General features: G+C 43.6%; 2 protein-coding genes across 7 annotated transcripts in view; one reads left to right on the forward strand and one right to left on the reverse strand.

Annotated features, from left to right (window-relative positions):
* LOC308672687 (uncharacterized protein F13E9.13, mitochondrial-like) overlaps positions 1–2398 on the reverse strand; it is a 57668-nt gene extending 55270 nt beyond the window's left edge. Inside the window, exons 1-2 of one of the 4 annotated variants that reach the window (XM_081335766.1) lie at positions 2198–2398; positions 353–428 (exon numbers count right to left, since the gene is read on the reverse strand). In XM_081335766.1, coding sequence (XP_081191892.1) covers positions 353–428 — 76 coding nt within the window. In that variant the 5' untranslated portion in view covers positions 2198–2398. Of the gene's footprint in view, positions 1–352; positions 532–1990; positions 2058–2197 lie in introns of those variants that run through there. The other 3 variants (XM_081335765.1, XM_081335768.1, XM_081335767.1) reach the window with 3 other exon arrangements.
* CCNE1 (cyclin E1) lies at positions 2345–27511 on the forward strand. Of its 3 annotated transcripts, none has more exons than XM_081335763.1 (12): positions 2345–2583; positions 4210–4261; positions 5649–5739; positions 6570–6638; positions 9010–9149; positions 9506–9641; positions 10989–11135; positions 11702–11797; positions 13075–13209; positions 13295–13406; positions 14441–14598; positions 25964–27511. In XM_081335763.1, the coding sequence occupies exons 2-12, from the start codon at positions 4248–4250 to the stop codon at positions 26093–26095; spliced, it is 1230 nt and encodes a 409-aa protein (XP_081191889.1). In that variant the 5' UTR covers positions 2345–2583; positions 4210–4247; the 3' UTR covers positions 26096–27511. The 3 variants fall into 3 exon arrangements, with proteins under 3 accessions (XP_081191889.1, XP_081191888.1, XP_081191890.1); XM_081335762.1 differs by lacking the exon at positions 25964–27511 and adding an exon at positions 19770–20962; XM_081335764.1 differs by lacking the exon at positions 25964–27511 and adding an exon at positions 15824–16447.

Here is a 27511-nt window from a genome sequence, read left to right on the forward strand (position 1 = left end):
ATAAATTTATGGGATATTTATTTTACATCCACCAATTGGTCTGCTGAATAGTAGGAAAACTATCTTTTACCTTCCCACCTCTCTTTATTTTAAGGACTTCCTCTGCGTAACAACGGCAGCTACTGACTGGATCTCCAAACTCGACATTAAACTCTGAAATGTTATTTCTGTTTTCCTCTTAGGTTTTATAATTGCTTCTTTTTTAAAAAAATGTTTTAACTGTTCTAACTTGTAAATATGAAGTGCTTTTAATTCTGTGTGTGACCAGCCATACGCTAAATAAATAAACCTCTCTTTATAATGTCCCCATTTTTCCTATGTCTTTGAGAAGCAACAAGCAGAAGGCATTTACCTGGCAATGCTTGAACATGGACCATGCCAAGGACGACGGATTTCAGTCGCCCGAAAAGTTGCAGAAACTTCTGCATCTGGGGAGCAGAGAAACAGAGAAACACATTGTCATCAGCTCCTGCCCAGCCAGCTGCCTTGAAAGGGACTATTGCAAGAGATTACTATGTACTCTAGTAATGCCAAGGGGAAGGAGTGAGAGTATGTGCTTGTGTGGGTATATGTGCTGCGCGCAAGCGCAGAACTTGTTTTCAAGGTTTACAACTTTCTAGGACTCTGGTTTCTAGGAGATTTTCCCCCACACACACCACCCCATCAAGAATTTGGCCACTTGCCTGATTGCCCAGTTATGAATGATGATTGATCTAAGAAGCCATTGTCATTTACTGCCAAAAATAACCAGCAGATTTTATGATTCAGCCAACTAGTTAAGTAACCCTTTTGGGACCGAGCTTCTTAGGATGATGTAGATCCGTGGAAAATTAAAGAGAATCAAAACTGAGGCGAGTTAAAAATAAGATACATTTAACGAAGAGCAGTCCGGGACAGAAAATGCAGTAGAGAGTCTAGGACACATTTGAATTTTAAAACTAACGCCACGATGATTTTGGCATCTCCCACCAACAGATGGGCTGGGGAGGGAGGGGGGGTGCCATTTCCTAAACCAAGGGTAGGCAACCTCGGCTCTTTTATGACTCATGGACTTCAACTCCCAGAATTCCTGAGTCAGCTATGCTGACTCAGGAATTCCGGGAGCTTGATTTGATTTGATTTGATTTATTATATTTATACGCCGCCCTTCTCCCTAAGGACTCAGGGTGGCTCACAACAATAAAAATTAAAAAAGAACATGGACAGCCATTTGCCTGAAATGGTATAAGGTTTCCTGCCTGAGCAGGGGGTTGGACTAGATGACCTCCAAGGTCCCTTCCAACTTTATTATTTATTATTATTATTATTATTATTATTATTATTATTATTATTATTATTATTGTTGTTGTTGTTGTTGTTGTTATTGTTATTATTGTTGTTATTATTGTTATTATTATTATTATTATTGTTATTATTGTTATTATTGTTATTATTATGAGAATGCAAAATTTTAAAAAAAGAATTATTTATTTATTTATTATATTTTTATACCGCCCTTCTCCCGAAGGACTCAGGGCGGTGTACAGGGCAATAAATACGAAAACAGGATACCAAAGTGAAAAGCGATTAAATCAATGCCCAAGGTTAAAACAATAATTGAGATGTCTTAAAACCCCAACCCTAACCCATCAGACCAGGTCAGACTGCTCAAATTAAACCGTAACTATGTTCAATACATAGTCATTTAACCCCACAAAACCAAAGAAGCCCATGAGTCATAAAAGAGCCGAGGTTTGCCTACCCCCTGTCCTAAAAACCCAGTTGAAAACTCTTGCAAGATCTGCCCAGGGCGCAACCAGGAGCTCTCCAAAGTTTGCGCCCAGGGAAGGCACTTTTGCAAAAAAAAAACCCCAAAGAAAACAGAACAAAAAGCCCTTTCCCTTCCACGGGACTGCTCCCCCCCACTGTGGACCCACTTTCCTCCCACCCACCTTCCGGGATTCGCACCCGACACACAGACAGACACACACACAGACAGACACACACCCACCCTTCCTCGTTCCCACGCGCGCTCGCTCAGCGCGGGCTAAAGCCTCCGCCGCCACCTCTCCGCGCTCAGCCCGGGCTTTGCGCACTGGCTCCTCCGAGACCCGCCTCTGCAGAAGCTCCGCCTCTCCCGGCGGAGGGGGGCTCCCTTCGCCCGGCTTCCCCCCCCCACCAAGCTCCGGAGTCGTGCGGGCCGGATCCCCGCGCTCACCTGGATGGGGACCCCCCCACCTCTCCGCCTTCCACCTGCCGGAGCCCCGGCGCGGAGAGGAGGAAGAGGAAGAGGCGGCGGCGGCGGCGGCGCGCGCGGGGCAACTTCCCCTTGGAGAGACCCGCGCCAGCGGCGGGCGCGGCGTAAATGCCCTCGCTCGGGGCCTGGGCCCGCCCTGTGCGCCAAAAGCCGCAGGGCGAGCCGGGCTGGGGACCCGCCGCGCTGCGAGGAGGCGCCCAACGCAGGCCCAGACGAGCCCGCCTTCCTTCCTGCCTCCCGCCCGCCCGCCAACGCCGGCAGCCCCTCCGCCTGCGGTCAGAAGGGCTCTCCCTCCCTCCCTCCTTCCCTGCCAATTGGGGAAGGGGCTCCTGGGGGTATTTGCAGAGGTATCTTTGAAGAGGGGAAGGGGGGAGCAGATTGCATGGCCTGTCTTAGCCACCCTCCCCTTAAATTGTTGCAATTTATATATTAGTTGTGGCTTGACTTATTGGGGGGGGAGGCAAAGTGTGTGGGGGGGTGTCTTCCTATCCAGGCGCCGGCACATGTTGGGGGATTTGTGGCTGAGCCAATATTTGGGGGAAAGGGGCTCCTGGGGGTATTTGCAGAGGTATCTTTAAAGAGGGGAAGGGGATGGCAGGGCCTGGCCTAGCCACCCTCCCCTTAAATTGTTGCAATTTATATATTAGTTGTGGCTTGACCTATTGGGGGGGGGAAGTGTGTGGGGGGGTGTCTTCCTATCCAGGCGCCGGCACATGTTGGGGGATTTGTGGCTGAGCCAATATTTGGGGGAAAGGGGCTCCTGGGGGTATTTGCAGAGGTATCTTTGAAGAGGGGAAGGGGGGAGCAGATTGCATGGCCTGTCTTAGCCACCCTCCCCTTAAATTGTTGCAATTTATATATTAGTTGTGGCTTGACTTATTGGGGGGGGAAATGTGTGTGGGGGCTGTCTTCCTATCCAGGCGCGGGCACATGTTGGGGGATTTGTGGCTGAGCCAATATTTGGGGGAAAGGGGCTCCTGGGGGTATTTGCAGAGGTAACTTTAAAGGGGGGGCAGCCAATGGCATGGCCTGTCTTAGCCACCCTCCCCTTAAATTGTTGCAATTTATATATTAGTTGTGGCTTGACTTATTGGGGGGGGAAGTGTGGGGGGGTGTCTTCCTATCCAGGCGCGGGCACATGTTGGGGGATTTGTGGCTGAGCCAATATTTGGGGAAAGAGGGCTCCTGGGGGTATTTGCAGAGGTATCTTTAAAAGGGGGGGTCAGCCGATTGCACGGCCTGTCTTAGCCACCCTCCCCTTAAATTGTTGCAATTTATATATTAGTTGTGGCTTGACTTATTGGGGGGGGGGAAGTGTGGGGGGGGTGTCTTCCTATCCAGGCGCAGGCACATGTTGGGGGATTTGTGGCTGAGCCAATATTTGGGGGAAAGGGGCTCCTGGGGGTATTTGCAGAGGTATCTTTAAAGAGGGGAAGGGGATGGCAGGGCCTGGCCTAGCCCCCCCTCCTCCTCCTCCTTATAACCATTCTATTTTATTTTATTTTTATGTCGATTATATGGTTCTGCTAAAGGTTGGGGGGGCAGGTTCTTCTTACCCACCAGCAATCAGGGGCATACCTTGGTGGAGTTGTGGCTGAGCCATATTTGGGGGAAGGGGCTTCAGGAAGTATTTGCAGAGATATCTTTAAAGAGGGGGTGGTGGTGGCAGGGGCTGCCCTAGACTTTCTTCCCTTATAACCATTGCATTTCTTTATTATGTCTATTATATGGTTCTGCTAATGGCTGGTGGGGTCTTCCTGTCCCCATCAGTCACCGGCACATGTTTGGGGAGAGTTGTGGCTGAGCCATATTTGGGGGGAAGGGGCTTATCTGGGTTACCTAATTGTTCAGATGGGGTTTTGACTGCTTTGGAGGGCGGGTTGAGCTTGCATGATCCTTGGGATCACTAGGATTAAGGGGGAGGGGGGCAAAAGTGCTTGTTGATTTATATATATATTTTGTTTTTCTTTCAGTTTCTGGCTGGGCCTTATCTTGATTCCTCCAAACCACCATGCCTGGTGAGAGGTGAGTTGCATATTTATCTACGCTCCACCCTTCTGAAGCTTGGTTTCTGAAACTTAGGCCTTTGGCTCCCCTTAGTAAATTAGAAAGCAACTTCTGATTCCAATTCAGTAATGAAGAGTGTGGTTGCTTCCTCTCCTCCTCACTTCATTTGATTTGTATCCACCTTTATTACTTTAATCAAGGCATTAATACTCCTCCTATTTTCCCCACAACAACAACCCTGTGAGGTGGGTTGGGCTGAGAGAGTGGTTGGCCCAAAGTCCCCCAGCTGGCTTTCATGGCTAAGGTGGAACTAGTACTTCCCATTTCCTACTGATTGAATCAAACACACCCGGTTAGCTTTTATACCTAAGTTAGGACTAGAACTCACCATCTCCTAGTTCAGGGGTAGGCAACCTTAGCTCTTTTAAGACTCTTGGACTTCAACTCCCAGAATTCCTGAGCCAGCCATGCTGAGAGGAAAGGGAGAGGTTTCCAAGCTGAGCCATGCTGGCTCAGGAATTTTGGGAGTTGAAGTCCATGAGTCATAAAAGAGCCAAGGTTGCCTACCCTTGTCCTAGTTTCTAGGCCAGCATCTTAACCAGACTATGCTGAGCATGAGATGATTGTAAGTTTGGTCCATTCGTTTATATCATTTATATACCCATCCTTCTCACAAAAATGACACTGGGTGGTTTACAAGATTCAGACAAACCAGCCCCCAAACACAATCCCCTTGGCCCCTAAGAATGAACAGTTGACTGTACATACCCTCAGTAGAGTGGAGCTCATTTACACCTAACCCAAATGCCTGGGGGAACGGTCAGATCGTCCATGCCTTGAGAAAGGCTAACAGGGTTGGGCCCTCTGAACCTCCAGGCATCCCTTTGAGGGCAGAAGGCGTGAGCCCAGGGTCCAACAAGATTACATTGTTTAGTAGAAGGGGCTCTCAGCGTGCCATCTCTACTACACATGGTGTAGAAGAATGGTGGTCCCACCAGTAGTTTTGGACGTTAAGCTGAAACCCATGTAAAATTAAGCTAAGATCCATCTCATTCATTGGGCCCCAGTGGAAAATCCAACAAGAGGACAATGGTTAATAAAGAAGGGGCTTGAAGCAGGCTGGCTATACTAGATCAGGCGGGACAGGCAGAAACACTAGAATGGGGTGGTCCCACAGCTGACTCTATGCCATGTAAGGCTTTACAGGGGATGACCAACATCTTGAATTATAGCTGAAAGCCTACTGGGAGCCAATGTGGCTTGCAAAGCAGCAATGTTGCATGGGCATAAGGAGAAATGCCCAAGACTGCTTATTGCAACATCCTGGACCAGCTGCAGCTTCTGAATGCTCTTCAAGGGCAGCCCCATGTAGAGTGTGTTGCTGTAATCCAAATGTCTCTCATAGTGACTGCAGGGCCAGGAAACTTCCAGCCGAGAGTGACGGTGTTCCTGAGTTTGTTGTTCGAACCCGGAAAAGAAAAGCTGATGTCGTAATAGTAAGTTGCCAATCACAATGGATTGTTCTCTGTTGTAAAATAAGCACATGGCCTTCTGAGCTGAGTAAGATGGCAGTGTAATCCAACACAACTGGAGGAATGCAGGGCTGATGGGACACTATCGCTGACTGAAAAATAGCCTCTAATTCTTAAGAAAACGATAAAAGTAAATCCTGTTTTTAATCAAGACCTTTGACCTGGCAATTATTTCACTGCAGCCCAATATTTAAAAATTCTACTGCAGAGATGAGATAATTCTACTAGGAGTTGTAACTGATTAGTATTTGGAGGTCTGTAGGTTCTCCTGGGTCTTGTGGCGGGCAGGAAGAGATTTTACTGATCAGGAGAGCTCAAGCAAGAGTCTTCTCCAAATATTTCTGGAGATATCAGGGATTGAAGGTGAAATTGTTTTGTGTCTCATTTACATAACCTACAGCAAAACTGTTTCACCACAACTGAAGTTTTTCTTCTTGGCCCTCCATTTTGCTTGGCATAGAAATGTGGGGCTATTTTCCTATCTCCGCTGTTGATCTGCTCTGTGAAGGATTTGATTCTGGTCTAGAAACATTAACTTCTTAACAGTTAATGTTGTTGCAGGCTATTGAGTTTGTTTTTGTACTTAGAGAAAGTAGAACGTCAACTGAGGTGAGGCAGTGGATGCCAAAGTAGTGACCCTTGAAGTAACTACTTTTTAACTGTGAGTAACAAGTGGTGTTTCAAAGTCATCTGAAGGGCCTTAATTCAGGTAGAAAAAAAAATCTCATTTCAGTAGCACATCTATTTTATTTTTACATTGCAAACCTTAATCTTGATTCGCTCTTTTCTTTCAGTTTTTACAAGATCCAGACGAAGATACTTCCAGTATAAATGCAACCAGCAGAAAATCAAACGAAAGTCAGGTAACTTTAGCACTTTAACACTGCTAGATATAAACTGTGACAAAGTTTTCATAGATGGCAAGTTGCTTCATAGGCACGAAGCCTTGTTCTTTTTCTATGCATCAATCTGCAAAATAATATTTTTATTCATTATTTTATCCACCATCTTTCTCATATATGGTTGTTTGGGTTGACGTGTTGTTTAGATTATCCTAATTGTTTTTCATTTGCATTTTCTTTTGCTGGTTGTAAGCTGCCTGGAATCTATCGCGAATGGAGCAGCCTGTGCTACTGTAGGCAATAAAATGCTCTTGGTTATGGATTGCCTTTGATCAAAATAAACTGGTCCAATTGTCAATCAGCCCTTAAAATATTCACCCCATGGGCTCTTTCTCAAACGAAAAGAACACTTGCCATTGTCCTACGTCAACTAAATATGGATTTAATTCTGTTTGAAAAGAGGTTGTTAGATACTTTCATCGGTTCCTTTCCTCTGGCCCATTTTTCTACTCATAAACCAGGCATCCTTCTTTCAGTGGATACAATCAATGTGTGTCTTAGTATTACATATTGCGGTATATCTCAATACTGCAATACTGAGACACCGATTGATCATCTCTCCTGAAAAAAGGTGATGTGTAAGTATGTATGTAGAGTATATGTCTAAGGAACATGTATTTTAAAAATACATTTGGGCAGCCTACCTCTTTGGAGATTCTAGCGTATCTGTGTTTGTTGCAATGTCTTATGGACAGCTTCCTTCAAATATGTGCCTTTGTAATGATGCTAACATGTATCAAGCAGAGCAGCCGTTTTCTGTGCTTGCAAAATGCTTAGATAATATGTGGCAATTGTAAAAAAAAGGCTTTTATAATTTTTAGACTTTCCGTTTTCAGTGTTCATCGAGGATAAAAGTTTAAACAGATGCACATCATTAGCTAGTTTTCCAAAACGCAACTTGTACAAAGCCAGGATTTGCCTGGAACCCACTAACCTTGCAACTCTTAAAGATTGCATGACATCTTTTGCTACACTTGAAAGTGCTTTGCAGTAACTGTGTGTCGTCCTGATTACCTTGTAATGCTTGCAAAGGCGAAGTTTAGATTGCTTGCAGCTCTCTGTAGGAAATTCCTGCCAGATCCTGCAAATATTAGAAAGGCTGTAGATAGAATAGCACATCTGAATTACAGACTGAAATGCAAGGTTTGTTATGGTAGGATGGCTTGTTTGGGGGCTTAAGTGTACCAAAGGCTGGTGAAGTGGTCTGCAGCTTTAGGTCAGTTTCATTGAGTATCTGAAATAGAAAGTTTTGGCAACTTCTCAAATCTATTGAAAATATCTTATGTAGGAACAGGGTGGCATCCATTTTTATAGTGCCTGTAGCAGAATACCTTGTGAATTGCATTCTCCTTTAAGACTAGAATGAGAGGTGGGGGGAAGGAGTGTGAACTGACCTGACTCTTAATTTTTTAAAAAAGTGAATAATTTTTTGTTTCAGAGGAACACACAATGGAAGATTTTGTTTTTGAGGAAATTTCACCAGCCTAAAGGAATTGTTCCTTTTCAGATGGCTGGCTATCAAATTAACAAAGCAGCACATGTGAACTGTTCTTTTTTAAAAAATCAAAAACATTTGAAGATGTTTACAACTTAAATGATCAGGGGGTTCTGTCCTGTTTCACTGGGTTCACAAAAGGATCTAGTTTATTTGTTTGCACTTAAATTCTTTGCAAGAGTTTAATGTAAGCCCTTTTCTCTTTGCCATGCTAGTATTGCAATAATGCATTCAGAGCATGTATTTTCAGAACGTAAATATAAGCTTGGATGCTGGATTATAGTCAGCACCTGCAATTTCTTTGGTACACAGCAATTCTATAATCTTGAGATGGTTAAATTGTTATATTTTATGTCTGGCTTGTGCGTGAATTGAATGGGAACTTATCTTTTAGAAAAAAGAAAGAGAAGGAGAGATTGCATTGTTACTCTTGAAAGGTTATTTACCATAAAAATACATATACAGAAATATCCATTTGGAATTTCCATGTTTCTTCCCACTTGAATCCCTCTGTATCTTGATTTTCTCCTTCACAATGGAGTTTTGCTATCCGATGCAAAATAAAAAGATGAGATTCTAAAGCAAAAGGCCTGTTTACCATTAACCGTTCTCTTGAAGTCACCAAAGTTTTTGAGAAGGGAACATAAAGAAGAAGAAAGCCCCTGTTATTAAACGTGTTGCAGAAATAGTTTTAGAGTATTGGGGGGGGAAACCTATTTTTTTGTTTAACTTGTTAATTTGTTGGAACTTGTAATTGTTGGAAAATGAATCTGTAGTTCAGTAAACTTCCTTGGAACTTTGAACTTTGACTCCATGCTGTTGATTTTCTTTCCATAGTCAAATTATGCTGCGTGTCCTTATTCACACTTGCTGATCCCTACACCAGAGAAAGATGAAGAACTTGAGAATGCAAACTTTGCAAATTCTAAACTTCAAAAGCTTGTTTCAGCTAGGGAGACACCGTTGCCTGTTTTGGGGTAAATTTTCCACCATTTTGGTATCTGCTGGGTTTTTTTATTGTTAGTTATTAAATGGCTTAATTCAGGTGATGAGAAAGAGAATTTTTACTTTTGATTTTGGGGTGGCATTATTAGAGTGAGCAGGAAGTAAATTTTCAGAATGATGTTTGGGAGATCGTAAGCTTTTAGTTACCTTAAGCCTATTAGGTGGCTTGTAAATGGCTTTGTTTGCCTCTGAAAATCCATGGCAAATTTTGCTTCCATTCAGCAATCGGTTGCAGAGTCTCAAATTTCTATGAGGTGCTAAAGGAGAGATTCAGAAATGGTTGGAAGTGTAATCCAGCTCTGTTTTAATGTTTTTTTTCTTTTGGTAGTTGGGCGAATAGAGATGAAGTATGGCAAAATATGCTCAATAAGGAACAGAAGTATGCAAGAGATAAACTTTATATGGAAAAGCATCCGCTCTTGGAACCTAAAATGCGAGTAGTTCTCCTAGATTGGCTAATGGAGGTAAGCTGGTGTTTTGCTCATGTCTGAAACAAGGATTCACACAAGACTGATTTAATTATCTATCTTGGGTTGTTTTCAAGCTCTGTCCTTCTTTCATTATAGTTTTATCTGTGGGGCTTGTTACCTTATTTTGTTCCTCTTGGTTTGAAAGGTGCATCTAGTGGACGGATCTTCAAACTCTTCAGCTGATCAACCCTTTTATGAACTTTGAGGTTGTTCGTTGATTCACAGACATTTATTACATTAAACTAATAACATTATAAATCAGGTGTTTCCAACCTTGACCATTTTAAGACCTGTGAACTTCAGTTCCACGAATTCCCTACCAGCCATGGGAATTCTGGAAGTTGAAGTCCACAAGTCTTAAAGTGTCCAAGGTTGGACAGCCCTGTTATAAAGGATCATATCATCATCATAACATAGAGAACTCAAGGCTGCTTTTGCTGGTCACTGACCATTTTCACCTCTGGATAACACTGTCTTGCCAATAGCTACTTACTTTCAGGACTTGGAGCTGGTGTAGAGCTCTGCAGAGGCCCCCAAAGATTAATTGACCCCTGCCATCATTTATTGACCCTCAACTCCTTGGATAGTCCCATTAACCTTTGGGTCTGATATTGGCCATTTTGAGGAACCCTGATCTCATGGTTAGGTGCAAAAGGAAATAAAAAGTTGGAATAAGATTTATGATGGTCTTATTGCCATTGCAAAAAAAAAACCAAACAAAAACCCACCAAAATTTATTATTTCTCCAAGAACAAATCTATGTTTCACTCCACTTTTGCCTCTTCCCAGCTGCCTTATGGGGTGGGGAACACCACTACATCACACATTGATATGGTCCACATGGTCATTTATGTGTACACAAAAAAATTGTTGCAATACAGGTAGCCTACACTTAGTGACTGCCTTGTTTAGCAACCATTCAGAGTTACCACTTTGTGACCAATCCTTACATTGATGACTGTTGTGGCATCCTGTGGTCACTATTTGCATCCTTCCCAACCGGCTTGCAACAGGCAGAATTAACGGAGAGACACAGAATTAAAATCACAAGTTGCAGACAATATTTCTTCTCTTAATGACTGTGATGCTTGGTGACAGAGTTGCCGGTCCCAACTGGCTGCTAAGCAAGGACTACCTTTATTACTTTATTTAACTCTGAAAAATATCAGCAAGCAACTTTACTGCAAAGAATAAGTAGCTGTTGGATTGCAAGAATGTATTTGTGTTATAGAGAAGGCAAATGCTGATCTAATTTGGTGTTTTCACAGGCGTTCCTGTGGATTTCTAACAATTGTAGAGTGATGCTGATGGAAAGGAGTATTGTTCATTTATATGTTACAGGTTTGTGAGGTCCACAGACTTCAAAGAGAGACGTTTTATTTAGCTCAGGATTTCTTTGATCGGTTCATGGCAACACAACAGAACATTGTAAAGACACTCCTCCAGTTGATTGGGATATCTTCTTTATTTATAGCTGCTAAACTTGAGGTAAAGTCTTGCTCCACAGAGCTTCAGCCCTGCCATAGAGCAGCGTTTTTCCAGTTGGCAACGTTATAAAGTGTGGGTCCTTCAACTCCCAGAATTCCCCAAGCAGAAGAAAAAATAGAATATCCGTCGAAGGAGCTTCGAGAAAAGAGCAGTTTTGATTTGATGGCTTGTTTAGCCAAAAATGTATCTTGGCTGCATTAAGACGTTTTTGTCTTCGACAAGATCCAATTTATATAAAGCTGCTATTCCGTGTTATTTGTAGTTACGGTTGGCTTTAATTGATGAAGGCTCAGAAAGAAAGAAAAAAACCTTAATGTTAAAATCGTCTCATTATCCAAAATGTAAATCCTTGTGGGATAACCATCTGGTTTTGTCAGCTTGCCATCTTTTCAGAGAACAAACGGAATAGGCTAGTGCAGAGGTAGGCAACCTTGGCTCTTTTATGACTGGTGGATTTCAACTCCCAGAACTGGCTCAGGAATTCTGGGAGTTGAAGTCCACCAGTCATAAAAGAGCCAAGGTTGCCTACCCCTGGGCTAGTGTATTGATTCTCTTCTCTCTTGCAGGAGATATACCCGCCGAAGCTTCACCAGTTTGCCTATGTTACTGATGGTGCTTGCACACAAGAAGAAATTATTAGCATGGAACTCATTATTATGAAGGTATGACTCTGTGCGTTCTTTTGAAGGAACGGAAGAAAAGCAATCGTACCATTAGGATATTGGTAGCTCAGGTTGAACTGTGGGGGGTCCTTGGTGCTCTCTTGAGCTTGGTTACTTTCTTGCCGATGTTTCATTACAGCGGTAGAGAGGAATGAAGTTTGGGGTGTGGAGGAAGAGGAGGACTATAGGATTCTTGGTCTCTCTAAGCTAATGATTTTCTTGCAGACATTTCATTCCCAAACTAGGTAACATCATCAGGGGCAGATGGGAGAGGGGTATGCTCTTATTTTTATATACTAGTGACTTGCCCTGTCAGTATCGGTGCAACCGTGCAAAGATAATGATTTGTTTATTAAAAAAGTTTACCCTGTAACATAGCAAGAATGAGAAAACTCACTCCAAGGAGTTAATGGTTGCCTCTCCAGATTCCATCGTTATATAAATGCATTGTCAGCTTTTGCCTTGATTTCAAGAGTCAGATTTCAGTGCTTCTGTGGAACTGAGCTCCAAAAAATGAACCGGCATGCTTTACAGTAGACTGGGGTGTCCAGCCTTAGCAACTCTTAAGACTTGGGGATTTCAACTCCCAGATTTTCCCCTCCAGCATGCTGAAGTTGGAAGTCCACAGGTCTTAAAGTTACTAAGGTTGGACACCCTTGCAGTAGATGTTCCATCAAGACGTGGAATCAGGAAGAGCCAACTGCACGCTCCGATGCATATGGAGATGTCCGGATAGGTGAATGGGCTGTTTAGGAGCCTAATAATATGCTGCATCTCCATGAAAGAGCTTTACAGTCTGCCTGGAATAAGACCCTTTGCAGCTTTAGATAGTCTTGTCTTAACCCCACTTCAGCTTTCCTTTGTGATGATATAGAGCTGTGGTGGCGAACCTATGGCACGCGTGCCACAGGTGGCACGCAGAGCCCTCTCTGTGGGCACGCGCACCATCGCCCCAGTCTGAGGCCTTCAGCTGGGTATCATAAAACCTTTTCGCTTTTCAAAGAAAGGTTCAATCAGTCAATCAATTTCAACTTCTCGCAGGAAAAAAAAGATCTTGCAAAGTTGGAATTGGTTGAACTTTTTAGTCCCACCCAGTCTGCTGTTACCACAGCAGCCACGCTCACCCAATGGGCCACGCTCACCCAGCACCCGGCAATACATAAAGAGGGTTTTGAGTTGCAGTTTGGGCACTCGATCTGTAAAAGGTTCACCATCACTGATATAGACCATGTCCACTTCGTCCTAGTGTATCTTTTTTCTTCTACTTCTTCTTCCAGGCGCTCAATTGGAATCTGAGTCCCTTGACAATCGTGTCTTGGCTAAATATATACATGCAGGTTGCATATCTAAGCGAGATCTGTGAGCTGCTGCTGCCACAATATTCTCAAGAGATATTCGTGCAAGTAGCAGAGGTAAAGATGGAATCTGCTGCAAAATGCTTCCTTTCGTGTCAGCCTGAAAATGGTCCTCTGAACGTTTACGTTCTTCTTTTCTCAGCTTTTGGATCTGTGCGTCCTCGATGTGGGCTGTTTGGAATACACGTACGGTGTCCTGGCTGCTTCAGCGTTGTATCACTTCTCCTCTGGCGAGTTGATGCAGCGGGTTTCGGGTAAGGCTTTGTGTAAGATTATGTAAATTTAGGACTGGGAAGTAGCAATAGCATTAGCACTTAGACTTATATATATACTGCTTCGCGGTGCTTTACAGCTCTCTCTAAGCGGTTTACAGAGTCAACATAATGACCCCCAACAATTTGGGTCCTCATTTTACCAACCTCAGAAGGACGGAAGGCTGAGTCAACCTTGAGATCGAACTCTAGACTGTGGGCAGAATCAGCCTGCAGTGCTGCTTTCTAACCAGAAGGAAGGACAATAGCGTTAGCATTTAGACTTATATATACTGTTCTGTTCCAGCCTACGACCCTGTTTGAATGTCAGGGACAACCCCTTTTTATAGTCAACAGGCTGGAAAAACCCAACCAAATTTATTTACAAAGAAATCAAAAGTTCAAACAAGAGTTAAACCAAAAGTTCAAATGAGTTACAGGAATAACAGACCAGGACTCTAGCAGAAGATCTTCAAACAGTTGCTTTCAGCAACCAGCACCTCCCACACCTTCCCCTTTTATCAGCAGTCCCAAGGCGTGGCTTCTCATTGCCTTCTCCTCTCACCGAGTTGCCTCATTGTCTTTCTCTGTTCTACTCTGCTGGATTGCCTCCTGCTCCTAGCGTCCCTGAATAGATCCAGCTGTAAATCATCTACGGCCAATACCTCATGCTCACACGGCTGGTCTGATGAGGAACATGATGGGAGGGGCCAGGCTGAGAGTCCTGCAGTGCATCAGAGCCTCCCTCTGACACCAAAGGCTCTCCAAACCTCTCCTCCTCCTCCTCTTCAGAATCATCAGACTCAGCTGCCGGTATGACAGGCTGACGCTGAATCTCAACATATACCCCTTCACAGTGCTTTACAGCCCTCTCTAAGCGGTTTACAGAGTCAACATATTGGCCCCCAACAATCGTTGACTCCTCATTTTACCGACCTCGGAAGGATGGAAGGCTGAGTCAACCTTGAGCCAGTCAGGCTCGAACTCAAGTAAAAGCGTAGGAAGATGCAAGAACCTTTCTTTCTTGGTTTTCTCAGGATACGAACTGAGCGACATAGAGAAGTGTGTGAAATGGATGGTCCCCTTTGCGATGGCCATCAAGGAGGTGGGGAGTTCGGTACTGAAGCACTTCAGGGGAGTCCCCGCCGAAGCTTTGCACAATATACAAACACACATAAACACCTTTGGCTTGCTGGTAAGTTAACAGGTAACCAGAAAAGGTTGTCAACCGAGTTAATTGCTGGCAGTCCTGGGCTTACGGTCCTTTGTTTGGTGACCTTTTGAAGTTGTAACGGCCCTTAAAAATAATGACTCGCGATTGGTGCTCACCCTTAGAACCCTCATGGCATCATCCCCCACGGTCACGTGATCAAAATTTGGGAGCTTGGCATTTATGATGGTTGCAGTGTCCCAGGGTCACGTGATCGCCATTTGCAACCCTCCCAGCTGGCTTCTGACGAACAGAGTCAAAGGGTGGAAGCCGGATTTCCTTAAATGAGTGTATGGATTCACTTAATGACTAGTGATTCTCTTGATGACCATAGCAAAAAAAGGATCGTAAAATCAGGCACGGCTTACTTAACAAACAGCCTCACCCAGCGACAAAAAATTCTGGTCCCAGTTGTGTCATAAGTTGAGGACTAAATGTATATAACTTCTGTTTGTGCAACTTCATTCCTAATGGAGTCCTAGTGTATGTTCAACTTCCAGCACACTAAGCCACAAAGTTGTTTTTGTAATTTTGCTAATTTTGTGTGGTATGAATGCAGTCATTTTGGCTTGATAAACCCAAGATTTGCGGGTGTATTGTTACTCAGCAGCCAGTTGTAAGTTGTTTTATAAATCATAACTAAATAAATCACTGCACAGTGCAGTGTGTGGATCTAGAAACGGTAATGTTTGTAATAGTTGGGCCCTTTTAAGACCGTTCAAAACAAATTTTCATTGTATTTTGATCCTGAAGGCATGCTTGCGATGCACCTACGTGTTTTCCTATCAGCCTGCATTTCCTTTCAGTTTTTAGCAAAAATGCCCAATAGCGAACAATGAGTTCTCTTAATGACTGCATCATTTGATAATGACTGCCAAAATCAAGGTAATTAAAATGGGCTTGGTCACATGATGGCCGTCTTTATGACTGTCACAATTTACGATGATAGCAGGTACATTCCATTAATGTTGCAGATTGAGGACTAATTCTAGTGGGAGGAATCCCAACCTGATCCAGTCTGGCTGTTTTTTTTTATATCTAACAAAAGAAATGCACAGCAGAATAGTAAGGGCATCAATCGTGGCTTATTTTTTTTTCTTCTTCATTTGCATATGTAAAGCAGAGCTGCTTTGCAACTCTCATAGCTGTACAATCCATCGGGGCACTTGAATGAATGAGTAATGGTTTGCTTTTTGGTATTCTTTTTTAGGACAAAGCTCAAAGCAAACAAGCTATGTTAGCTGAGAAGAACAGGTTTTCTCCTTTGCCCACGGGTGTTCTCACCCCACCTCAGAGTAGTAAGAAACTCCCTCGGACCTCGAAATAGCTAAAGCTATGGAAGCTGCTCATTCTCCTGACCACCGGCTTTTTAAAAAACGCAACTCCCTCGCCCTATATTTTTATTTTCACGATTCTGCATTTTTGCATGATGCTGCCAGTGAGTCCAGATTAATGCTAGAATGGTGGGGGGGAGGGGAAATTCTTTTATGTATTTTTATGGAAGAAACCGACCGGTTCTGAAAACACTTTTTTTTTCTTGTTTAATGGAATGTCTGTTTTTAAAGGAACTCTTTGAATATACCAGCCGCCTCAAACAGGGATGTGCTTGGATTGCTGCTAACGAAAGAGTTATTTCATGTGCTGATCGGGGGGGAAAAAAGGGTTTTGCTCTTTGGATGCTGGGAAGTCCCAACAATGCGCTGGTTGGAGTTAGCCATAGAAGGCAAACCTCTTCGCAGATTTGAGTTTACACCCTGATTTTTAACAGAATCCTTTGTAAATGCTCTTATGTATCTCTTTAATTTTTTTAAATAAAGTGCGGCCTTTGCTAATGGCACTTCGTATTAATGTCAGAGCGGCTGAAGGTTGAGAATGGAGAGGATTTATTTAACTGCCAGGAAAAAACGTTTTATTATAGTGTTAGCAGCATGCATCTACATTTCAAAGACAAGTTGACTGGATGTGCTTGTACAGTATGATAAATCAAAATATGGTTGGGTGTACGAACCAGCCACTGTAGTTAAACCACTGCTTACGGCTTAGCGGTATCCCAACTCTTTGAAAACCAATATATATATAGTTATACAAGTAGTCCATGACTTAAGATCACAGTGGAGAGCCTAAAAATTTCTGTTGCTCAAGCGAGATGTTTCTTGATTGAGTTTTGCCCCTTTTTACAACTTTTTTTTTTGCCACGGTTGTTAAGTGATTCACTGCAGTTGTTAAATTAGTGACATAGTTATGAAGTGAATCTGGCTTCCCCATTGACTTGGCTTGTCAGGAAGTGGCAAAAGGTGATCCCAGCACCCTGGGATACTGCCCCCGCCATAAATATGAGCCAGTTGCCAAGTGTCTGAATTTTGATCACGTGATGATCATGGGGATGCTGCAAAAGTTGTGTGAAAAATGGTCAAAAGTCGCTGGCGTATACAGGAAGTTCTTAAAACGGTTCATTTAATGAGCGTTCAAAGTTACAACGGCACTGAAATTCAGATGCTTGGCCACTGACTCGCCTTTGTGGCAGTTGCAGTGTTGATCGCCTTTTGTGACCTTCCAAGATGCAAAATTCAAAGGGGAAGCCAGATTCACAATAACAACCGTGCAACTAATTTAACAGCTGCATTGACCTACTTAACAACTGTGGCATAAAAGGTCGTAAAATGGGGCAAAACTCAACAACAGAAATTTGGGGCTTACAATTGTGTACCTGTAATTTCTCTGTGTTTTTTTTTTGTAGCTGTGCAACTTCCAACTTTCTAGGGTATGTCAAGTTAGGAGAATGGTAGGTTTAGGTTTTCTTCGCATTTTCTGCAGAGAAGCAGCTGGAATCTGATCTGCGAAAAAGGGAGACGCTGGCAGAACTAAGAATAGCCTTGGCTGAGAATGCACTAGTCACTCGCCGCTGTGAATGCAAGAGCTGTAAGAAGCCAAAGCACTTCCATGTCTTGAAAACGTGAGAACCAGCTCCAGCTGCTTTCTAGAAGCTCTGCAGGCTGGTGGTCTCCTGGTTGAGCAACTTTGCTTTGTGTCAACAGCTCCACGTATTTCAAGTCGACGTGTTGCGGTTGAAAGTTTGTACTCTTGTGTTGTGTTCGATCTGCTGTATCTTCCAGCATTTGTTAAGGGAGGGGAGAGTGAAGGTTATTTTTTATAGATCCCGTGCAAAACTCGAAAGAGAGTTTTGAGTTTCTCCAGGGCTGTTGCCTTGCCTGGTATAGATCCACTTATGGGGGTTGGTGGCCATCAGCCAACAGTTGTGAATATTCTTCAGAAGAGTAGTTCATATTAGCAGTGGGCTAATGCCTCCTTAAGTAACACCAGCTGCCTGCAATTAGTGCAGGTTCGCATCCCACCAGGCTCAAGGTTGACTCAGCCTTCCACCCTTCCGAGGTAGGTAAAATGAGGACCCAGATTGTTGGGGGCAATTAAGCTGACTTTGTAATAATGCCGCTTGGGGTTTGTGTGAAAGCCCTAACAAGCAGGCATATACATAGAATGAAGGCTACTGCTAAGTTTGTAAGCCACCCTGAGTCTTCGGAGAAGGGCGGGATATAAATGGAATTAAAATAAAAAAATAAAATAAAATACCCAAACAATCCAGAAACCTGATTTCAAGCCCTCCGGTCTGCGGGAAAGACCTCTTTCCACGGAACCGGTCCCTGGTGCTCAAAAGGTTGAGGACCTCTGATCTATAAGTTACCTAGTATTTAATTTAAAGATGGCATGTAATTTTACCGGAACAGATCAATAAGGTCTAAATGAAACAGTGAATGTACAGGTATAGCTACTTAACTTGAATATCTACTTTTGCATGCAAATATAGAAATGTTAGAAAGGTCTCCAGTGTAAATGGTTGGATCAAATTCAAGGGAGATCGTTGGCTTTGACAGCAAGGTGATGGCCTCTGGAGATTTGTCTGCTGGTTGGCCATTGTGAAAACAGGCTGCTGAATTAGATGGGCCCCGAGTCCATCCAGCAGGGCTCTGCTTACATTCTTACGTAATGTGACCTCATGTATTCCTGTAAAGTAAATATAGTAGTAACAACAACAACAATAATAATAATAACTGCACTACTTGGAACATCTTACATTTTAAGGAGGTACCTGGTTGATTACCTGGGATGCTGGCGGCAAACCGTGTCAACCATCAGCGCCAGTCAATTTGAATGTTCAGTTGACTGAGGTTCATGTTTAATGAATAAAAGAAATTGATGATAATAATAATGTTGGAAGGGACCTAGGAGGTCATCTAGTCCAACCCCTTGTTCAGGCAGGAAACCCTATACCATTTCAGACAAATGGCTGTCCATTCTCTTCTTAAAAACTTCCAGTGTTGGAGCATTCACCACTTCTGGAGGCAGGTTGTTCCACTGGTTAATTGTTCTCACCGTCAAGAAGTTTCTCCTTAGTTCTAGGTTGCTTCTCTCCCTGACTAGTTTCCCTTCGTTGCTTCTTGTCCTGCCTACAGATCATCTTTGATTTATGACTACAATTGAGCCCAAAATTTTGGTTACTAAGTGAGACATTTGTTAAGTGAATTTTGCCCCATTTTTTGTCTTTTCTTTGCTCAGTGAATCCCTTCAACTATTAAATGACTCACATGGTGGTTAAGTGAATCTGGCTTCCCTCAGGAATTTTGCTTGTCGGAAGGTCCCCAAAGAGGATCACATGACACACACCCCTCCCCAGGATACTGCAAAACATCATAAATAAGAGTCAGTTGCCGAGTGTCTGAATTTTGATCCCGTGTCCATGGGGATGCTGCAACCATCGTGTGAGAAATGGTCACCAATCACATTTTTCAGTGCTGTTGTAACTGACTGGACACTAAATGAACAGTTGTAAGTCGAGGACTCCCTGTATTGGTTGAGAAGCTAAGGAGGAAAACAATAGGAGGATCTCCCCTTCCCTCCACCCCACCCCCCAAAAAGGAGAGAGTTGTAGAGGCAAGGTTTAAAATGTAGCTCTGCTTTAAAATTGCTCAGCACATTGATTTGTGCTTTAAATTGTAAGCCGCCCTGAGTCTTCGGAGAAGGGCGGGATATAAATGGGATTTTTTTTAAAAAAAATGTCTTATCTATCGAAAGAGGTAATTCTATATCCAACCTGAAAACACCTTTTCAAAGAAAACGCGCTCTCTTGTTTTTCTTTCCAGGACTGTCTCTTAATCCAGGGGTCCCCAACCCCCAGTGCATGGACCAGTACCGGGCCATGGCATGCCAGAAACCGGTCCACACAAACAAGCAAAGCCCAATCTGCAAGATGCAGGCAGCACACAAAATCACGCACCCTCCGGTCCGCGGAAAAACCTCTCTCCACGGAACCGGTCCCTGGTAGACTGGATGGAACTCTTGACTTTAGTGTACAGGTCGTCCTCGACTTACGAACACAACTTGAGCCCAGAATGTCTCTTGTTACGTGAGACATTTGTTAAGTGGGTTTTGCCCCGTTTTACAACTTTTCTTGCCTCAGTTGCTAAGTGAATCACTGCAGTTGATAAAAGCCAGTAATTTGGTTGTGAATTGAACCTGGCCTCCCCATGTCGGAAGGCCGCAAAAAGGGATCACGTGACCTTGGGGCACAGCAACCGTCGTAAATACGAACCAGTCGCCAAGCCTTTGAATTTTGATCGCAGGATCGTGGGGAACGCTGCGAAGTCTGTAACTGAAAAATGTGCATAAGTGACTTATTTTCAGCGCTGTTGTAACTTTGAACGTTCACAAAATGAAATTTTGTAAGGGAAGGACTGCCTGTACATTCTAGATCAGGCATGTCAGACTGCCGGCCCGCGGGCCGGATGCATCACGCCGAAACTGCACCCCCACCCCGTTGCCGGCAATGGGGTGAAAGTCGCAATACGTCGCTTGACGTCACAAATTTGACATGCCTATTCTAGATAAACAGCAGGGAACAAATTGCCCTGGTTCTAAAACTGGTTCTAGACAACACATTCAAACATTTGCTGTTTGTAGTTAGGCATTCATATTCTTCTTTCAGGGAAAAACAGAAGATCGGATCCCTTCACAGGGGATTCTCATTCTAGTTTCCTATGAAGCTAATAAGCTTTGAAGCTGTTTTCAGAGGCTTTCCAATTTAACTGCATTTCATAGGAAAGGAGAAATAAACCACCAAAAAAAAAGTGCTTAATGCTTTTCTTGTAAGTCTGCAAAGGGAAGAAGGAAGCCTTTGCTTTTTTTTCCCCTTCATCTTTTCACTTCTTCAGTGCTGAAAGAACAGCTGAACAGGAGGCAATTACAGAAATGTTTTCAGTAATCAGCTGGTGGCATGTCTATTTTCTGAACTCTGAATGCCCAGCTATATCAATCCACAAAGCCAGGAATAGCTGTAGACTTAATAGTATCTTATTCTCACCAAGGAAAAAGTTTGTAATTGAGATCCATCTTCTTTGTTTCATCCATTTATATATGCAAAGGGGGCACGATGGCTCAGTAGTTAAGGACACTGAGCTTGGTCAACTGGAGAGCTGAAAGCCCGGGTTTGAGACCCGAGCTTCGCGCACCGGGGATGAGCTCCCATTCCTTGCTTCAGCTCCCGCCCACCTAGCAGTTTGAAAGCATGCCAGGAAACATAGATAGGACAGCCTAGAAAAGTAAGTCCCCTCCTAACCATACCCAAGCACTCCGGGTTTTTTGGCGATGTCCATTTTGCTCTTTGAGTTCATGGGAACCTAACCCTAAGTGGAATTTTCCGCCAATGGGATTTTCCAGTGTATTTTCTGCCAATGGCATTTTCCCATGTATTTTACCAGGAGACATAGATAAGGCAGTCTAGAAAGGGAAGTGCCCTCCTAACCATACCCAAGCACTCCGAGTTTGTTCCCAATGTCCATTTGCTCTGTGAGTTCATGCTGACCTAACCCTAAGTGGAATTTTCTGCCAATGGGATTTTCCCATGTATTTTACCAGGAGACATAGATAAGGCAGCCTAGAAAAGTAAATCCCCTCCTAACCATACCCAAGCACTCCGAGTTTGTTCCCGATGTCCATTTTGCTCTATGAGTTTATGCTGACCTAACCCTAACCCTAAGTAGAATTTTCCTCCAATGGGATTTTCCCATGTATTTTACCAGGAAACAGGGCAGCCTAGAAAGGTAAGTCCCCCACTAACCATAACCAAGCATTCCGAGTTTGTTGGCGATGTCCATTTTGCTCTATGAGTTCATGGTGACCTAACCCTAACCCTAACTGGAATTTTCCTCCAATGGGATTTTCCGATGCATTTTACCAGAAAAGATAGATAGGGCAGCCTAGAAGTCAGTGCCTTTCTAACCATACCCAAGTACTCTGAATTTGTTCGCAATGTCCATTTTGCTCTCCGAGTTCATGGTGATGTAACCCTAACCCATACCATTTCAGACAAATGGCTGTCCAGTCTCTTTTTAAAAACTTCCAGTGTTGGAGCATTCATAGCTTATGGAGTCAGGTTGTTCCACTGGTTAATTGTTCTAACTGTCAGGAAATTCCTCCTTGGTTCCAGGTTGCTTCTGTCCTTGAGTAATTTCCATCCTTTCTTCTTGTCCTGCCCTCAAGTGCTTTGGAGAATAGCTTAACTCCCTCTTCTTAGATTTTGGAAGACTGCTATCATGCCACCTCTCATATTTTCATTAAACTGGACATACCCAATTCCAGCAACCCTTCCTTATATGTTTTAGCCTGCAGCCCTCTGATCAACCTTGTTGCTCTTCTCTGCCCTCTTTCTAGAGTCTCAACTCTAGAAATGCCTCCTTAAGTAACACCAGCTGCCTGCAATTAGTGCAGGTTCGCGTCCCACCAGGCTCAAGGTTGACTCAGCCTTCCATCCTTCCGAGGTAGGTAAAATGAGGACCCAGATTGTTGGGGGCAATTAAGCTGACTTTGTAAAAATGCCGCTTGGGGGTGTGTGTGAAAGCCCTAATAAACAGGCATATACATAGAATGAAGGCTACTGCTAAGCTTGTAAGCCGCCCTGAGTCTTCGGAGAAGGGCGGGATATAAATGGAATTAAAAAAAATAAAAATAAAACATCTTTTTTACATCGTGGTGACCAAAACTGGATGCAGTATTCCAAGTGTGGCCTTACCAAGGTGTTGTGAAATGGAGATGAGCATCGTGTCCTAGAGTGGGCATGACTGACAGGGAAACCTTTATCCTTTAGAAAGCAAAGAAGATCCTTTTCAAGATTAATTAATGCTCAGCAGAGAAAATTGGAGGCAACAGAATTGGATTGGCTGTATGCTTCATTTGTTACCCGCCTTAAGATTCTGATTCTATCTCTGCCTCCCCTCCCGCCCTTCGCCATGAAAGCTAGCACAAACTAGCTTCTTGCCATACATTCACAAGGATTTCACTAAAATATTTCTTGTTTTCTCAAGTTTACATCTCCCAGCCTTTCACGGTTGCTATGAGGCAGTCTGCCCGAGAGATGAAAATAAATCTGTGTCATTTTTTATTTTTCCCCCTTATGTGTGAAGTTCATTTCCGCTTATTTCTCCCACACATATACGGTTATGCTGGCTTTGTAAAATGCTTGAATTCTTCTAATGCTCTTTCTGTGAACGGATACATATGCACGAAACTCTGTTCTGGAAAGACCATATGCTCAGGTCTGTCAGCTTAAAATACCCATGCCAAGTTGATGCTTTTATTCCAAGAAACTTCGCCTTTTGTCACCATCTATCTTTCAAGGTTAATTAATCAGCCTTAAAATATTTAAAGTGATAGGCAGGAGTGAGCTCTTCCAACTTGTCAAAGTTTCTGGCTCCTGAATGCTTTCCTTTCCTTCCAAATGCAAGACAACACTACCCAATTTAACTTCTATTTTTCTTTATTGTGCGACAGGATTGAAAGTCAATTTTTAGCTGCACTGGTATGAAAACTGGCAGGGTTTGGGGATGGTGTCTCTTTTTGGAGAAATGGAAGATTTAGGGTAAAAATTTGAACTGAAGTGTTTTGCCCCTTAACTGCCCCCTCCTCCAAAATAGGTTACTCTCACGAGTTGTATCCTGAGAAACAAAGTGGTAGACTCATCTACTTTCAATTTACCACACAGTCATTTCAACCATTCCAAGAAGGCTCCTCACCCATTTGCACTGCTCAGGTGACCCTGACAACACAGATGAAGCCTCCAGGTGACATCAATGACTCTCTAAAACAGACATGTCAAACACAAGGCCCGGGGGCTGGATCCAGCCCGCAAAGTGGTTTCATGTGGCCCGCGAAGCCATCCTGGAAACAGTGAGGGAACGGCCCCCACTGCCTTGGCCCTGGCCCAGAGACCCTCCTCCTGCCAGAGACCCCCAGATCTGTCCCACTCCTGCCCAGGCCCCCATAGGCACCCTTGATGCGAATGATGTAGAGCTGGCCACGCCCACCCAGTAGGCCATACACACTCTAGCCACGCCCACCCAGTAGGCCACGCCCACCCTGGCCACACCCACCCGGCCCCTTGAGGGCAACCGCAATGCTGATGCGGCCCTCAATGAAATTGAGTTTGACACCCCTGCTCTAAGGATGCAACTGACCAGCTGTCTGCAAGGAGTATAAGTCCTTCCATTCCCCACCATCCAGTCAGAGCTGAAGAAGCTTCTTGGATGAGAAGCAAAATGTCTTCAAAGAGAAAAAAGAAAGTCCAGTTGCCTCGTGAAAAAGCACTTTTGGGACACCCATGACCTGGATGATGGAGAAACTCCACAGACAAAGTGTTAGACTCCATCCTCAAAACCCTGGTATCCCCCAGCTTATTGAATACATTACAGTTGGCTAGGTCAGCACAGCACCCTAAGCATTCTTAATGGAGTTTTTTTTTTACCCTACAACAATTAACCTGTGAGGTGAGCTGGGCTGAGAGAAAGTGACTGGCCCAAAGTCAACCAATAGATTTTTATACCTAGGTGGGACTAGAACTCACAGGCTCCTGGTTTCTAATCTGATGCCTTAATCATTGTAGACCAGAGGTCCCCAACCTTTTGGGCACCAGGGACCGGTTCCGTGGAGAGAGGTTTTTTCACGGACCGGAGAGTGTGTGGTTTTGTGTGCTGCCTGCATCCCAATGATGAGACTTGGCTTGTTTGTGTGGACTGGTTATTGGCATGCCACAGCCCGGTACTGGTCCATGGACCAGGGGTTGGGGACCCCTGCTGTAGACCATCCCACTCTTATGACTTTCCAGAGGTTGAACATCTAGCTTTTCCTGAAAGCCTTTGGGTGTTGCTTGTGGAGTCTTCAGTCTCAATGTTACTGTGCTGCCGTTATTGCATTATTATTATTATTATTTTTAGTATAGGATTATTTTATTTTATACTGAATATCCGTTCACTTACTACAGTCTGTTAGGGATGAGGACATACAGCCTCATCAAACTAATATAGCTTATGGAAGTGTGAACCTCATCTGTTCCTGCTTACTTTATTTCCTCACCTACCAGGAAATATTTGCATTTTTGCCTAATATTAAGGATAAATTTGAATAATGACTGGATTGTATGTGTTCCACAAGGACTGATTGACACATTGCACTAATCCTAGCACAGTTGGGTACCAGCACCTATTGTGTGAAAGCAATCATTGTGTGATTTCTCTCCCCCCCCCCCGTCACCCCGCCCAACAATACAGAATACTTGAAAATTTGCCCGATATTTAGCAATACCTAATACGGCTAGTCTCCTCTGGTAACTTCCATGTGTGGCATTAAAATTTTCATAATTCACAATGTTCCTTCCCCATCCCTTCTTTTTTAAAATGGCCAACACACTACTAGAAGTAGACAGGTTTGAAAAGAAATGTGTGGAAGATTGAAACCCTGTATTTAAAATTAATTCCTGGGGGAAAAACTTGTAGATTGTTTTGTTACTTAGTTCTACAGTCACCTTTTGGAATGTGGCTCTGTGCTAGGTTTCGGGAGCTGACCCCTGAGATTTGTGTGTGTGTGGGGGGGTCATTTTTCTTTGCAGAAGATGGTTTAGTACAAGGGTCTCAAAACTATTTGTTAAGATAAGGTGTTTAGCACTGCAGGGAAATCTATTGTGGTCTCTTTACCTTTTGGGTTTGCCTCCTCAAAAGAAAATGCGTCTCCTCATTGTTATTTATACAGAAACAGCTACAATTCAATCATGTAGGCGAGAACAGAGCAGATATCCTCTGTCTCCCTAATCTTTTGTTTAAATCTTCTTGTTCTTTGGCTTACGATTCTTTATCTCTAACTGGATTTGTATCAGAGAGCATTTAAGTCACAGGATTACCCCCAAAGGACTTTCAAACTGAGAACTATCTGTAAAGTAAGGACACATTTTACTTAGAACCTGGTTGAACATTTCTTCTACATTCTTTAAAACTGCTGTTCTTTTTTTCCCCAGTGGAAAAGAAATTGCTTGAATTCCTCTGCCACAACACCGAAGGAAGATGAGCCCCAGGTGTGCTGTCATTACTCGTTTTATTTATTGACGTATATTTATTGGTTAAACTTGTACGCTGACCATCTCACCTAGTTCTTTCTTCAACGGTTGGACGGAAGTGTTTTCTCTCATTCCTTATCCAATCCTCTCCCCAATAATCTGTAACTTTCCATCTTTTACTAAATCCCAAATGGAGATGTCAGGAGGGAATGGATCTCACGAAGCTTAAACAAATCTTGAAGTTGTTGGGTCTGGTTAGCCACAAAGAAGAAGAGGACAACCTATTTTCCAAAGCATCAGAAGGCAAGGCAAGAAGCAATGGATGGAAATGAACCAAAGAGAGAAGCAACCTAGAATTAGGGAGAAGTTTCCTAACACTGAGAAGAATTAACCAGTGGAACGGCTTGCCTTCAGAATTTGTGGTTTCTTCATCACTGGAGACTTTTAAGAAGACACTGGACAGCCTGTCTGAAATGGTATAGTTATAGGACAGTGATGGCGAACCTTTTAGAAACTGAGTGCCCAAACTGCAACCCAAAACCCACTTATGTATCGTCGGGTGCCGGGGGGGTGTGGCCCATTGGGTGGGCGTGGTCCATCCAGTGCGTGTGGCCCATCGGGTAGACATGGCTGCAGTGGTAACGGCAGATCTTTTGCGAGATCTTTTTTTCCCCCCGCAAGAAGTTGAAATTGATTGAACCTCTTTTTTTTGCACAAGTGAAAAGTTTTATAAAACCCAGCTTGAAGGCCTAGGACTGGGATGATGGTGCGCATGCCCACAGAGAGGGCTCTGCGTGCCACCTGTGGCACAGGTGCCATAGGTTCGCTACCAGTTATAGGATCTCCTGCTTGAGTAGGAGATTGGACTAGAAGACCTCTAAAGACCCTTCTGTTGTTCTGTTGCATGTTTTCCAACAACTGTGCTCTGCAGTATTATCTCCAGCAACGAAGCTTGGACAACGCGCACACACCTCACTCCAGTTTATCTCTAATGTCTAAGGCACTCTGGGAAAGACACACAGAAAACTGGAGTGTCTTTCCCAGTGGGTTGGGGTGGAAAAGTTTTCAGGAAAGTGGAAAACAGATTCTGGCACAGTGCTAAATCTGGCAGGGAAGACATAGCTGGCTGCCTAACTTTTCAACGACAGGGTACACCAATTCATCTTGTGTCCATCTCATCAAGCGTCTGGATCAGAGAGAGACGCGTCCACCGGAGGGACATTAACATTTCCGTTAATAGGACTAGCCTAGCTGATGCTGAGCCTGGATCCAGCTTTGGTTACTTATTAATGAGGCTGCAAAGTGCCTCCACTTTAGACTTCACTTAGCTGGGGGAAGGAGGAAGCCTTCCGCACATCAATTTGACTTCTATTAAATGACTAATGGCCACCGAGGCAGAATGTCCTCGCAGCAGAGATCACGTCCTATTTAGGATTTAATGTTTTAATATTTAATTAATTTAAACACTGCCAAATATTTAATTAAATGCCATCAGAGCCATCCTGACAC

This window comes from Vipera berus (genome assembly GCF_964194415.1).
Source record: "Vipera berus genome assembly, chromosome: 10".
Taxonomy (NCBI): domain Eukaryota; kingdom Metazoa; phylum Chordata; class Lepidosauria; order Squamata; family Viperidae; genus Vipera; species Vipera berus.

Bases quoted from the DNA above. Each gene is read 5' to 3' on its own strand.
- CCNE1 (XM_081335762.1), top strand. The intron at 9,150-9,505 runs GTAAATTTTCCA...TTCTTTTGGTAG, and splicing joins ACACCGTTGCCTGTTTTGGG to TTGGGCGAATAGAGATGAAG. The intron at 14,599-19,769 runs GTAAGTTAACAG...TTTTCTTTCCAG, and splicing joins TAAACACCTTTGGCTTGCTG to GACTGTCTCTTAATCCAGGG.